General features: G+C 58.6%; 1 protein-coding gene across 5 annotated transcripts in view; it reads left to right on the top strand.

The window, feature by feature from the left end:
- The window catches only part of TNXB (tenascin XB), a 55,397-nt gene that overhangs the window by 9,926 nt on the left and 32,573 nt on the right, over positions 1-12,898 (top strand). For 4 of the 5 annotated variants that reach the window (XM_046004129.1, XM_046004127.1, XM_046004130.1 and 1 more), the window contains exons 3-9: positions 373-2,211; positions 2,722-2,837; positions 7,227-7,383; positions 7,580-7,843; positions 8,645-9,394; positions 10,531-10,899; positions 11,930-12,223. In XM_046004129.1, coding sequence (XP_045860085.1) covers positions 373-2,211; positions 2,722-2,837; positions 7,227-7,383; positions 7,580-7,843; positions 8,645-9,394; positions 10,531-10,899; positions 11,930-12,223 — 3,789 coding nt within the window. The remainder of the gene's footprint in view (positions 1-372; positions 2,212-2,721; positions 2,838-7,226; positions 7,384-7,579; positions 7,844-8,644; positions 9,395-10,530; positions 10,900-11,929; positions 12,224-12,898) is intronic. The other variant, XM_046004128.1, reaches the window with a different exon arrangement.

Below are 12,898 nucleotides of genomic sequence, written 5' to 3' on the forward strand. Positions count from 1 at the left end.
GATGAGGGGAGAGGGCACCAAAAAAGAGGAAGGTGGGGAAGTGGTTCAGGTTTAGGTGGGCATCACGAGTCCATAAAGGACCTTGGTATGAATTAGAAGAAGTATCTCTTCTTTCCCTTTGGGGGTGGTGAATGCAGCCCCCAAGCTCAGAAAGAGAATTCACTAGGCTCTGTGTCAGCATTTCCCTCCCTTGTCCCCAAGCATATGCTAGGGCCTTGGGAGGCCACACATATTGACTAGAAGTACCTGGAAACAAAGATGACCTTATGAAATGAGCCTGGCCTTGCTGGAGGGGCTCACGCAGGGGAGCACCGCATGGGCTTCTTCCCCCTCCCCAGAGAGACTCAGTCCTGCCTCTCCCTCTTACTCTAGGCCAGACAGATGTCCGCAGCCTCTGCAGTCTCCATGGCGTGTTTGACCTGAGCCGCTGTGCCTGCTCCTGCGAGCCAGGCTGGGGTGGACCCACCTGCTCAGACCCCACAGGCGCTGGGGTGCCCCCCTCCACCCCACCCTCAGTCTCCGGGTCCTGCCCAGACGACTGCAACGATCAGGGTCGCTGTGTCCGCGGTCGCTGCGTGTGCTTCCCTGGTTACAGCGGCCCCAGCTGTGGCTGGCCCTCCTGCCCCGGGGACTGCAACGGCCGTGGGCGCTGCGTGCAAGGCGTATGCGTGTGCCGCGCTGGCTTCTCCGGGGACGACTGCAGCCAGCGCTCCTGCCCCCGGGGCTGCAGCCAGAGGGGGCGCTGCGAGGACGGGCGCTGCGTGTGCGACCCCGGCTACACTGGCGAAGACTGTGGGAAGAGGAGCTGTCCCCGGGGCTGCAGCCAGAGGGGGCGCTGCGAGAACGGACGCTGCGTGTGCGACTCCGGCTACACTGGCGACGACTGCGGGGTGAGGAGCTGCCCACGGGGCTGCAGCCAGAGGGGGCGTTGCGAGGACGGGCGCTGTGTGTGCGACCCCGGCTACACCGGCGACGACTGCGGCTCGCGGAGCTGCCCGTGGGACTGTGGCGAGGGCGGGCGCTGCGTGGACGGCCGCTGCGTGTGCTGGCCCGGGTACGCGGGCGAGGACTGCAGCACCCGGACGTGCCCGCGGGACTGCCGGGGCCGCGGGCGCTGCGAGGATGGCGAGTGCATCTGCGACGCAGGCTACAGCGGGGACGACTGTGGAGTGCGCAGCTGCCCAGGCGACTGCAACCAAAGGGGCCGCTGCGAGGACGGCCACTGTGTGTGCTGGCCGGGGTACACGGGGCCCGACTGCGGCTCACGCGCCTGCCCCCGCGACTGTCGGGGCCGCGGGCGCTGCGAGAACGGCGTCTGCGTGTGCAACGCGGGCTATAGCGGCGAGGACTGCGGCGTGCGCAGCTGTCCCGGGGACTGTCGAGGCCGGGGCCGTTGCGAGAGTGGCCGCTGCGTGTGTTGGCCCGGGTACACAGGTCGGGACTGCGGCACGCGCGCCTGCCCTGGCGACTGCCGTGGGCGTGGGCGCTGCGTGGACGGCCGCTGCGTGTGCAACCCCGGCTTTGCGGGCGAGGACTGCGGGAGCCGGCGGTGCCCTGGGGACTGCCGCGGGCGCGGCCGCTGCGAGGATGGCGTGTGCGTGTGCAACGCGGGCTACGAGGGAGAGGACTGTGGCGTGCGCAGCTGCCCAGGAGGTTGCCACGGCCGCGGCCGGTGCCACGACGGGCGCTGCGTGTGTGACGATGACTACTCCGGGGAGGACTGCAGCATAAGGCGGTGCCCGCGCGACTGCAGTCAGCATGGCATGTGCCAGGACGGCGTGTGCACCTGCTGGGAGGGCTACGCCGGCGAGGACTGCGGCCTCCGTACCTGCCCCTCCAACTGCCACCAGCGCGGCCGCTGCGAGGACGGGCGCTGTGTATGCAACTCAGGCTACACCGGCCCCTCCTGCGCTACCCGCACCTGCCCGGCGGATTGCCGGGGCCGCGGTCGCTGTGTGCAGGGAGTGTGCATGTGCCACGTGGGCTATAGCGGGGAGGACTGTGGGCAGGAAGAGCCTCCCGCCAGCGCCTGCCCTGGGGGCTGTGGGCCCCGGGAACTGTGCCGCGCTGGCCAGTGTGTATGCGTGGAGGGCTTTCGAGGACCTGACTGCGCCATTCAGTCGTGCCCCGGGGACTGCCGTGGCAGGGGAGAGTGTCGTGAAGGCAGCTGTGTCTGTCAAGATGGTTATGCAGGGGAGGACTGCGGGGAAGGTGAGCAAGCAGCCTTCCCCACTACCCTGGGTCAGGGCCTGGGAACCAGAGCCTGTGGGAAGGCCTGAGCCTGAGGCCTAGGAGCCCAGGCACCCGGAGGAAGAGGGAAGGAGGTGAATTATTGAGCAGTGGTGCCCAGAGGTGAGGGATGTTTGTGTGGAGGGGGGCAGTCCAAGGAGCCAGAGAGCGGGTGTCCACTAGGGGCAGAGAACCCTGGGGGCATGCCTCCAGGCAGGCCCTGCTTTCAGATCTCTGATGAGCAGCTTGGGTGCTCCTTTAGTTGCTTTTCCGAAGATTCTGTGTTTCTGGAGATGGCGGTTGAGGGGGGGAGGTGAAGGAGACCCCAGGGCCTGTTCAGGCCTCTGCCAGTTTTGCATCACCTCCAGAGAGGAGCAGGAACTGGGATCAATCTTGCGGTATGGTCTCAGTACTGGGGCCTCCGATGGTAGGGTTGGGGGATGGGGGCTCCCTTGGGCTAAGCACATCTCAGTATCTCATTCTCCTGGACAGAGGTTCCAGCCATTGAGGGCATGAGGATGCATCTCCTAGAGGAGACAACGGTTCGGACAGAGTGGACCCGGGCTCCTGGCCCTGTGGATGCCTACGAAATTCAGTTCATTCCCACGGTGAGAGCTAAGCTGCAGGAGGTTGAGTGGGCCCGACTCAGAGGGGAGAGAGCGCTCACCTCAAGCCGGAAGTTCTGGGTAGTCAGTGGCCGAGTCCAGACTGGCTAGACTACTGAAGCTGCTGTGAAGGCCTCCTCATCCCACCCCACACTGGGTCCAGAAGGCCTGTGCAGCATCAGTTCACGGCTGCTGTAATGACCTCTGGTGACCATGAGCTCTGTCCTTCCTGAGGCTGTCCAGTCCATTGCTGGTCATCACTGGTAGTTCTTTCTACCATCTAGAGCTGCCCCCATTCTACATCTCTCCATTGGCCCTAGGTGGGCCCCCACCAATGTCAGAATGTCGCCTTTGCTTTCTGCCACAGGCTTTCAGGTACTTGGAGACATCGGCCATCACCACACTCTTCATTCTCTCCAGACCAATTCCCCTGCTCTCTTTACCCCTTTTCCCTAAGGCTTTGTTCTCTAAATTCTTCACTTCCTGGGTTCCCTCCTCTAGTGCCTCATGCTTTTTGCATTTGCCTCCAAAATGTGAGGGCAGGCAGGAGTCCAGTAGTTCTCCTGGCTAACTCGGGAGAGCCTGGCAGTTTTCTCAGAGTTGATGTATGTTAACTTGTGGTCACAAAAACTGTCAGCTGTTTTGATCATTTAATTTTTTAAGTGACTTTTGTTATAAAAGTCATGTAGGCTCAGTATAGACACTTTAGAAAATATAAATGAGGAAAAGAGAAAGAAAAAAAAAAGAAAAAGATGACATTGAACTGTGTACACTTTTTTAGCCTAAATATAGGCCTTTGCATGTGGCTCTGTTCAGTGTTATCTCTTTGGGTTTAGGCCAAGCTGTCTAGGCTGTTGCAATAATTTGAGTCTGTGAACTGGTTCTCCCGCCTCTATGTCATCAGTGCACTGCAAAGCATTCTCTCTGTCTCCTTCCAAGTCGCTTTTAAAATATTTGGGGGCACCCAAAGGACAAGCCTTGTGCCTCTCACTAGAGGCCCCCTTTTATGCAGATTGGGCTTTTATGATATGTTTGACCTCCCAGTTCCCAATCATATGACATTTCTACTGTCTAACTCATGTTTTCCTGAATCTTCACACAAACATCATGGCTGATCTCCAAAACTCTGGAAGAATGAATAACTCCCAGGGCCTAAACCCTAGGAGGGCTCTAGGACAGAAGGAACAGCTCAGAGGTGCTGGCTGCCATCCCCACGCTAAATGGCCTGGTCATGCCAAGTCTTCTTATTAGAGCCCCAAGACCAGACCCCTACTAGGCTCTGTCTCTCCTCACTGGCTGGGAGAAGCAGAGGCAGAAGTCCCTACTTTGCAGCACAACCAATAGAGCTTGGGTTTTTTCCTTCTGTTAAAAAAAAAGTTGTTTTTTGTTATAAAAATAATTTAATCACAAGACAAGAATTTGGCAACTAGAGAAAAAAATAATTCTTGGTTGCTTCACACTAAAACAAGCACTGTTAACATTTTTAAGTGTTTCTCCCACTCTCTTCTTCTGTGTGTATATTATTGACATAGTTCTGATCTTGAGAGGTTGGGACTTTTAAAAGGAACTTTCCTAAGAAACTTCAGGGGAAATAAGAATTAAAATAAACACTTGGGATAGAAAGAGCACGCAAGGCAGCATTGTCCTCTGTTCTTAGTAGATAGGAACCGAACCTTGGATGTTTTCAAGCAGTGGGTCTTCCCAGCCGAAGCCCTAGGCTTCCTCCCTCTCCAGGTGCCAGGTAGGGTCTAGTTGGCCCGTGCCCAGCTCAGCTTATCTCTGGGTATGAGCCTCTGTCACATTCTGGGTTCTCTTTGAACCCGAATGTGGAAAATACACCTGTAAGGTAGGTCCCCAGACAGCCCTCTTGCACTGCACCTTAGCCTGTGCTACTGGCCCTCCGACTGCTTTCTAAGCTTTCGTGGCTGGCCCCTGGGATCGTGCCTCCTGTCCTGGCCAGCGCTCTCTGTCCATTTCTGCTGGCACAGAGTGTATTGGTAGCTGGCTGTCCTCTGGCACTGCCATCTTCTCAGAAGCCTATCTCCACCTAACCCTTTCCCTTTTCCAGAAGCATTTCTGTCTCAAAGCCCAGCCTTTTGCTGTCCCTGGCAAAGGGACACACCTAGTCACTGGAATGATCTTCAGAACATGGAAGAGGAACATTCCTCCTTCTCACTGCATATGTGGCATGGCTACTCTGACTTTGTGGTTCTCAAAGCGTATTTCCTACACCTGCAGCATGGGACTCACCTGGAAGCTTGTTACACATGCAGACCACCGGACTGCGGACTGCCGGACTCCAGCCCGAGTTATTGAATTAGGAGCTCTGTGACTGGAGCCCAGTAACCTGCACTGTAACAAGTCCTCCAGGGGATTCTGCTACACCCCAGAAGCCTGAGGACCACTCAGTCAAGGAATGTTGCTATTTTGCAAAAAGTCTGGTTCCTCTCTGAATGTGAGAGGAAGCAAAAGGTAACTGAAGGTCAGTTGAAGAGGAGGATCAGGCACTCTGCAGCCTAGAACCTGGGCTGTGCCACGCTTTCACTGGGACACAAGATCGCATAGCCCCAGAAAAGTTTGTGTTTGGGGTCTGGTCTGAAAGGGAGAGGAGGGGGTGGTAAGCTCCAGAGCCCAACCAAGATGGTGCCCCCACCTGGAACCATGACGCTGGTATGGAGAACGGGGTTAGAAACTCACCAAGGATAATCGGTGAAGCAGCCGAGCTGTCAGCAAGGGGAGCCAGCATCTGCCTAAAGAGCCTATCTCAGACCAGACAGATGACAGATGTGGGACTTTGAGGGATTTGTTCCCAGATGGATCTTAGGAGGGAATAAGAGGTGTCTAAAAGGCTCACGTAGGTGGTCTGAGGGAGAAGGAGAACTCAAGATGAGCTTGTCTCCTTGGAAGGACCAGATGTCATCAGGGAGCACCCAAGGGATGTGTATGTGGCGGGGTGGGGGGGGGGTTGTTGGGGGAGTTATGTACGTGTGTCTGGTTGGGTTGGGGGCATAGGAGAGAGAGAACAAAAGAGAAAGTTCTGGCAAGGATGAGGACTTCACAGGTCTTCAATTGAGGCTCCTAGGCTGGACTATCCTAGGGCAGGGTGAGTAGGAGAGGAAGAGGGGGCCTGTGTGCCCAGGAAAACTTTTCAGCCAACAGAACTCTGACACAGCTTTATTTCATCCTCAAGTCTACGTGGCCTCTCATCTGGTTTTATACTTTGGTATTTATTGTGTTGATTTCCCCACAATTTTCTTGGTTCAGGAGAGTACCTTTTGAAATTTCCAATCCTACTTGGCTGAATGGAGGTGTCCCCATCACGGCCAACATAGCTAAGCAGAACAGAGCGTCCTTATTAGCTGTCCTAGCTAGACAGCCCAGTGAAATTCAGGGCAGTTAGACTGCTCGCAGATGTCCATTCCTCCTATTTCCCAGTGGCTGGCCCTCCAAGAAGACCCTGCGTGGAGCAGAGGCTGGCATATTCTTGGTGGGGTCACCATGGATAAATCATAATACCTTCAATGTGCTCTTGGAGGGTAGTCATTTGCTCACAGACATGTACGGCTCAGAGATTTGGGGAGGGATCCGAGGCACCTTAAGATCCGAGGCCATACATTTAGCTACTAGAACATGAGCTGAAGCAGGAGACTTCTTTCATCATGCCTAGCATGATGCCAGGTACAACATTGGGAAACATATTTGTGAGGCTTAGAGCAGATAGGCTTTGTTTTTGAGGGGCCTACAGCCCTGCTCAGGAGACAAGAGAAGTGCCTAAAGGGAAATGTCATGAACAGGGGTCACACCCACGTCACAAGCCAGGGGCAGGGTCTGTGGGGAGGAAGTGAGACCGGGAAAGTGCATCCCTCAGTGACGTCATCTCTTGTGACAGGAGTGGCCTTGGGAGGCAAGGTGGGCAGGGTTGTGTGGGGAAAGCCCGAGGGAGGATCCTGGCGTGTGATGGGCAGATTCTGACAAACAGCTGATGAACCAGCTTAAAAGGTAGCTCCTGTGAGAGGGGCCTGTGAGGTCACACTGTCTGGGGGGTCGAATCCCTGCCACGTTCTTGGTGGTGGGGACCTTGGGCAAGTTACTTAATCCTCTTGTACCTCAGTTTCTTCATCTGTCCAATGGGAATAGCATGACCTCCCTCATAAGGTTCTTTTGAGGATTAAGCGAGTTCATATGTGTAAGTTGCCTAGTCCAGCATGTGGTAGATACTGAACGTTTTAGATGTTTTTGCTGCTACTGTCCATGTTCTCCAGCTGTATAGGAACGAGCTCCGCACAGCTCCATGTGGACAGCACCTGGAACTGGAGAGAGAAGACATAAGGGAGACTGGGTAGTGAGGGTGAGATAACCCGCCCTGATCCACTTGGTGCTCCTTTCTTGCAGACAGAGGGGGTGAGCCCCCCATTCACAGCACGGGTACCCAGCTCTGCCTCAGCCTATGACCAGAGAGGACTGGCGCCCGGTCAGGAGTACCAGGTCACAGTCCGTGCCCTTCGAGGGACTAGCTGGGGCCCTCCTGCCTCTAAGACCATCACCACCAGTGAGACCTGGGGCTGTGGGCAGGGTGCTGGTTGGAGATCTGGATTTGAGGGTGGGTGGCTAGGAATCTGCCCCGCCCCCGTCTCAACCCCAGGAAGGCAGAAGGGAGTGGTGGGGTGGGGACAGAGCTCTTGAGGGAAAGCTGGTGACTGAGGACCGGACGCCGCCCTGATCCCTCTTCTCTCTGATCTGGCTAGTGATTGATGGCCCACAAGGCCTCCGGGTGGTGGCTGTGACACCAACCACACTGGAGCTCAGCTGGCTGCGACCCCAGGCAGAGGTGGACCGATTCGTGGTGTCCTATGTCAGCGCTGGCAACCAGAGGGTGCGGCTGGAAGTGCCCCCAGAGGCAGATGGGACAGTGCTGACTGACCTGATGCCAGGCGTGGAATATGTAGTGACCGTCACGGCGGAGCGGGGCCGGGCAGTAAGCTACCCGGCTTCTGTCAGGGCCAACACAGGTATGGCTGGCCAGGCTTAGCCAAGGACCCATTTCTCTGTACAGCAGCCCCTTCCCTGGGGGCTCATGTCCGGAGTTCACAGACTCCTCTGAACGTGCCTTGGCAGGATGTGTTGGAAAGCACCTGCTGGGGCCTTGCTGTGTGATGGCTGCCCTGGTACCTCAGGGGCTTGGAGTCCTGCAGGAAGGCTTCGGGCTGGACCACTGGAGGAGCTACCCCTGGCCCTCCGCCCCCAGAGAAGCAGGAAATAGGAGAGGCTGTCTGACCTACCAGCTGGGGCAGCAGGCGCTTGAAACAGGCACTGGGACAGCCCTGTGTTCACGGTGGTGGTTAGCCATTGTAGAGACTGGAATCAGGCAGAGCAGAGATCTGCATTGCTGGGCACTGTAGATTGGGGTTTGGGGAAGTTAGGTCTCAGAGCAGTGATTTTCCACTAATCCTCAAGGTCTCTTAACAGATGGATATTTATTTTCTTTTCCTGTGACAGAGAGACGCCCACCTCGCAGTAGCTCCCATTCTCTCCTCCCACTCCCCTTTCTCTCCTCAGACACAGGGCCCCACCTGCTGGCTTCTCTCTTCTTTCTAGGGCACCAACAGTGGCGGGCTTGGAGGGCGAGCGGGGAGGGGCTCCCGGGACACTGACTCCTTTCTCTGGTTCTCTTTCCAGGTGGGGCTGGGGCACAGGCGAGAGGCCTCTGGCTCCCGCGGGGGGGCGGGGGCAGGGGGACGGAGGGAGGGGCTGCCGTGGGGAGGGGCTGCCACTGACCTGCTCTCCCCTTCCCCCTTTTTTGCCCCCGGCAGCACCAGGCCACTACAGTTACCCGGAGGTGCGCCCCCCAGCCCCGTCCCCCAAGTCCCGTCCCCGGCCGGCTCCGGCTCCGCGGCCGCCGCGCCCCGCACGCCCCGCTCGGCCCTCGCGGCCCGCAGAGGAGGGCGAGGAGGAGCCTGAGCCTGGGCCTAGCCTGCCGCAGCCCCCTCGGCGGGCGTGGGGCAACCTGACGGGCGAGCTGGGCCGCTTCCGCGGCACTGTGCAAGACCTGGAGCGCCACCTGAGGGCTCATGGCTACCCACTGCGAGCCAACCAAACCTACGCGTCCGTGGCGCGCCACATCCACGAGTACTTGCAGCGGCGTCGGGCCGCCGCCGCCCCCGTCGGCTCCCCCGCCCCCTCGCCCCGCCGCCCCCACCCCACCGCCAGCCCCGACCCCGGCACCTGGAAGCGGGACTCCAACCAGGGCATCTACGGCCTCTCGCCCGAAGGCGTCGACCGGGTGGCCGTGCCCCGCCACCCCAAGCCCGAGGTGCTGGGCAGTTCCGCGGACGGCTCACTACTGGTGTCCCTTGACGGGCTCCGCGGCCACTTCGAGCGCGTGGTGCTGCGCTGGCGGCCCCAGCCGCCGGCAGAGGGCCCCGGCGGGGAGCTGACAGTGCCGGGCACCACGCGCACCGTCAGCCTACCTGACCTCAGGCCCGGCACCACCTACCACGTGGAGGTCCACGGGGTGCGGGCAGGGCAGACCTCCAAGTCCTACGCCTTCATCACCACCACAGGTAGCATGGGCTGGGGCCACGGGATCACCCATCCCCTGCCCAGCCTCGCCTGCCATTGGAGTCTGCATCCAAGAGTGCCTCCCACCGCCTCACTGCTCAGACCGCCACCCCACCCCCACCACACCTCTGGTCCAGGCTCCAGGGGACCCCAGCACAAAGCATGCCCTCCTGTGTCTCTAGAAGCCATCTCCACCCCAGGGGCCTCAGGGATACCCAGGGCCAAGGAGAGTTGGTCTTTGGCATTCCCCAGACACTTTGTGGGATTGCCATCCTGGGCAGTGGAAGGGACTTTGGGGGAAGAAGGCGGGTCTACAAAAACTCACAGGAGCAGTGTGAGTGGGGCACCCAGTGAAGCCAGCACTTCCCCACTCTGACTCACTGTGGTGAGGGTGGCTGAAGGCTGTGGTCAGTGGTTACTGTTTTCTACAGTTTGGCCTTGACCTCAAAGGGACACATCAAAACTGTGTGGGGATGGCCTTGAAGCCATCAGGCAGCTTGTGTCTGTGAGAGGTGAAACCACTGCTTCTTGAGCTGCCTTTCCAGACCTCCTGGCTCACGTCATGCTTGTCTCTTCCACAGGAACGATGCCGGGCTCGGGAGGGCTGCCCTAGGGAGGGTTGTGGATATATTCTTCCCCCCGCCAGGGCCCAGATGCCACCTGAGCTGGATGTACCCCCCCCCCCCCCCACACACACTCTCTCTCTTCCCTCTCTCTTCAGTACCCACTCTTCCCTTGCATCTGCCTTCCCTAACACCACATCTCCTCCTTTCTTCCAGGCTTATCACTGCAGCACTAATGGAAGCCACCACCACCACCCTGTGGGGAGGGGATGTGCTTAGGGAGGGACATGGAAGTCTGTGGGGGCTGGAGGTCCCCTTGTGAGGGGAGGAATGGCTGGCTTTATTGCTTTTATTTATTGCCTGCAGGCCTGTCTGTTCAGAAATGTGGTTGACAGGGGTACTGAGAGGACTGGGTAGATCACTGGGAGGATGAGGTGGCCCAGGGAGTGGACTCAGAAGCAGAAGAGGGCAGGTCTGTAGGCTCTGAGAGGCTAGAAGGCAGAACCTGGGGGTTAGGACTTCCTCTCTCTCTCTCATTCTCAACCCTCCTGTTTTTCTCACCCTGCCTTTTCCAGGGTCCTCTCCTTCAGGCCTCTTGGGAGCCACCGATGAGCCTCCTCCCTCGGGCCCTTCCACAACTCAAGGGGTCCAGGCCCCGGAACTGCAGCAGCGCCCCCAGGAGCTGGGAGAGTTGAGGGTGCTGGGCAGAGACAAGACAGGGAAGCTCCGCGTTGCTTGGACTGCTCAGCCTGACACGTTTGCCCACTTCCAGCTCCGCCTTCGGGTGCCCGAGGGGCCAGGGGTGCATGAGGAACTACTGCCAGGGGACGTCCGCCAGGCTCTGGTGCCCTCACCCCCTCCTGGAGTCTCCTATGAGCTGTCACTTCGTGGGGTCCCCCCGGAGGGCGAGCCCTCTGCCCCTCTCATCTACCAAAGCATTACGGGTATATCCTGAACTCTGCTCAGCTCACTGTCCTGAGGATGGGGGAGGGGCTGGGCCATCAGGGCTTCAGAGGTGGGATGGGGACTGAAGGGCTGGGCTAGTGGTTGGGTTGGAGTGGTAAGAGCAAACAAGGAGAGAGAAGGTTGGAGTTGAAGGTTCAGAGGAAAGAGGAACAGAGGGAGTCTTAGAAGGATGGGGTGCGGGGCAGGGGAAAAAAGGATGGGAGGAGAAAAGTCAGAGGCTGGGACTGGGAGTCCGAGAGAGAAGCTGTAGGCTTCTGGCTTTCCACCTGCAGTTTTCTTTGCCCTGTATTCTCCCCAATTCCTGGTCACTCATAGATCTCTGCAGCTAGGCGTGGGAAGGCCTCCAGCTCTGATGATAACAGCCTTTAGCCCCCTCTGCCCCTACCCTTCCCCACCCCCACACTGGTAGGCTAGGACAGTGGCCCCCGCCCTGGGAGGTTGGCCTGCGGTGGACAGTGCTCCATTGTTGCTCCAGCCTGTTTCTGCTGGGGATGGAGGTTCCTTAGCATAGGGAGCTCCCGGCCAGCAGGGCTTCAGAGATAGATGAGGTTGGTGGAACCAGTGAAACACTCACTTGCCCTCCCAGTCTCTCTTTATGGGACTCGGGTCTCTGCTCTGCCTGCTCTTCCAGATGAGACTCAGCACTAGGAGAGAGGGCGGCAGGGGAGAGAAAAGTCCAAGTGGACGGAGAGTCTCCACCTGCTCCAGAACAGCAGTGAGGAAGCTCTGACTCAGGAACAACCTGGAGAGGGGACCCAAAACTCCCCTAGAGCTCTTGATGTGGCGAGGAATGCTTGCGAGGGATGGGGAAGCTAGCACAAGGGAAGGGCCAAAGCTGTCACTGCAGAACAGAGGGCTGCTCACGGAGGCCTGGTGGGGAGGAAGTAGAGGCCTTGAGAGACAGAGATGTCCAGGAAGGAGGGACCCAGTGGGCTGAGGAGAGGGAAGGAGACCAGGGATAAGGCAGTGGTCGAGGCTACCTGCTTTACTTTTGCCCCCACATTCTAGACAGGGATGGGGCGAAGCCTGGGAGGCCCTTGGCCCAGCCACGCCTGGGTGAACTGATGGTGACTGACCCAACCTCCAACTCTCTGCTCCTGCACTGGACGGTCCCCGAGGGCGAGTTCGACTCCTTCGTGATCCAGTACAAGGACAGGGATGGGCCCCAGGTGGTACCTGTGGAGGGATCCCAGCGCTCAGCCCGCATCACTAACCTGGACGTCGGCCGCAAGTACAAATTTGTGCTATATGGGCTCCTGGGCAAGAAGAGGCATGGGCCCCTGGTGGCTGAAGCCAAGATCCGTGAGTGAGAGCAGTCACACCCACCCCTACCCCTGGCCCCTGCTTGGTCTTGAGGGAGGTCTTCCCAGTGCTTTGGGAACTCCAGGAAGGTTCCCTGGAGGCTGTGGTGCCTCGGATGAATCCTGAAGGGAAAGCAGTGGTAGGTCCAGCAGAGGGGTTGAGGAGGGCGGTGCAGACAGAGGGAGTCATGGAGAGTAAGGCAGGAGCAAGTGTGGCCCTGGAGGAGAATCTGTCTACTTCCTCTGGCTGGAGAGCAGGGCACCTGGGGAGCGGAAGGGACGGGGCTTGTGTATGTCTGACTGAAGACCTTGGGGCACAGCTTGGGACACTTAGATAAACCTCTTTGGAACATTTGTTAACAAGATGTTCTGAGTGTGCCAACACACTTAGTGGCTGTAGCAGCCCCGTGAGGCATGCCCATTTATAGATGAGGAGAGTTAAGGCACAGAGAGGGAGAAAATGGCGGGGCCGAGGCAGGGATCACTGCTGCCCTTAAAGGTCTGGAGAAGAGAGAGGAGGCCTGAAGAATGGGCATGGGGGGACAGGAGACAGGGTGATGGCGTGGGGGGAGCAGAGACAGTGCCAGCACTCAGGGCATGGGCAGAGGAAGAGGATCCTACAGGGCAGCCCGAGGGGGTGACTTGTAGAGAGGGGCACAGCCAGGGAGAGCAGTGT

The sequence above is a fragment of the Meles meles genome, chromosome 5 (assembly GCF_922984935.1).
Source record: "Meles meles chromosome 5, mMelMel3.1 paternal haplotype, whole genome shotgun sequence".
Classification (NCBI taxonomy): domain Eukaryota; kingdom Metazoa; phylum Chordata; class Mammalia; order Carnivora; family Mustelidae; genus Meles; species Meles meles.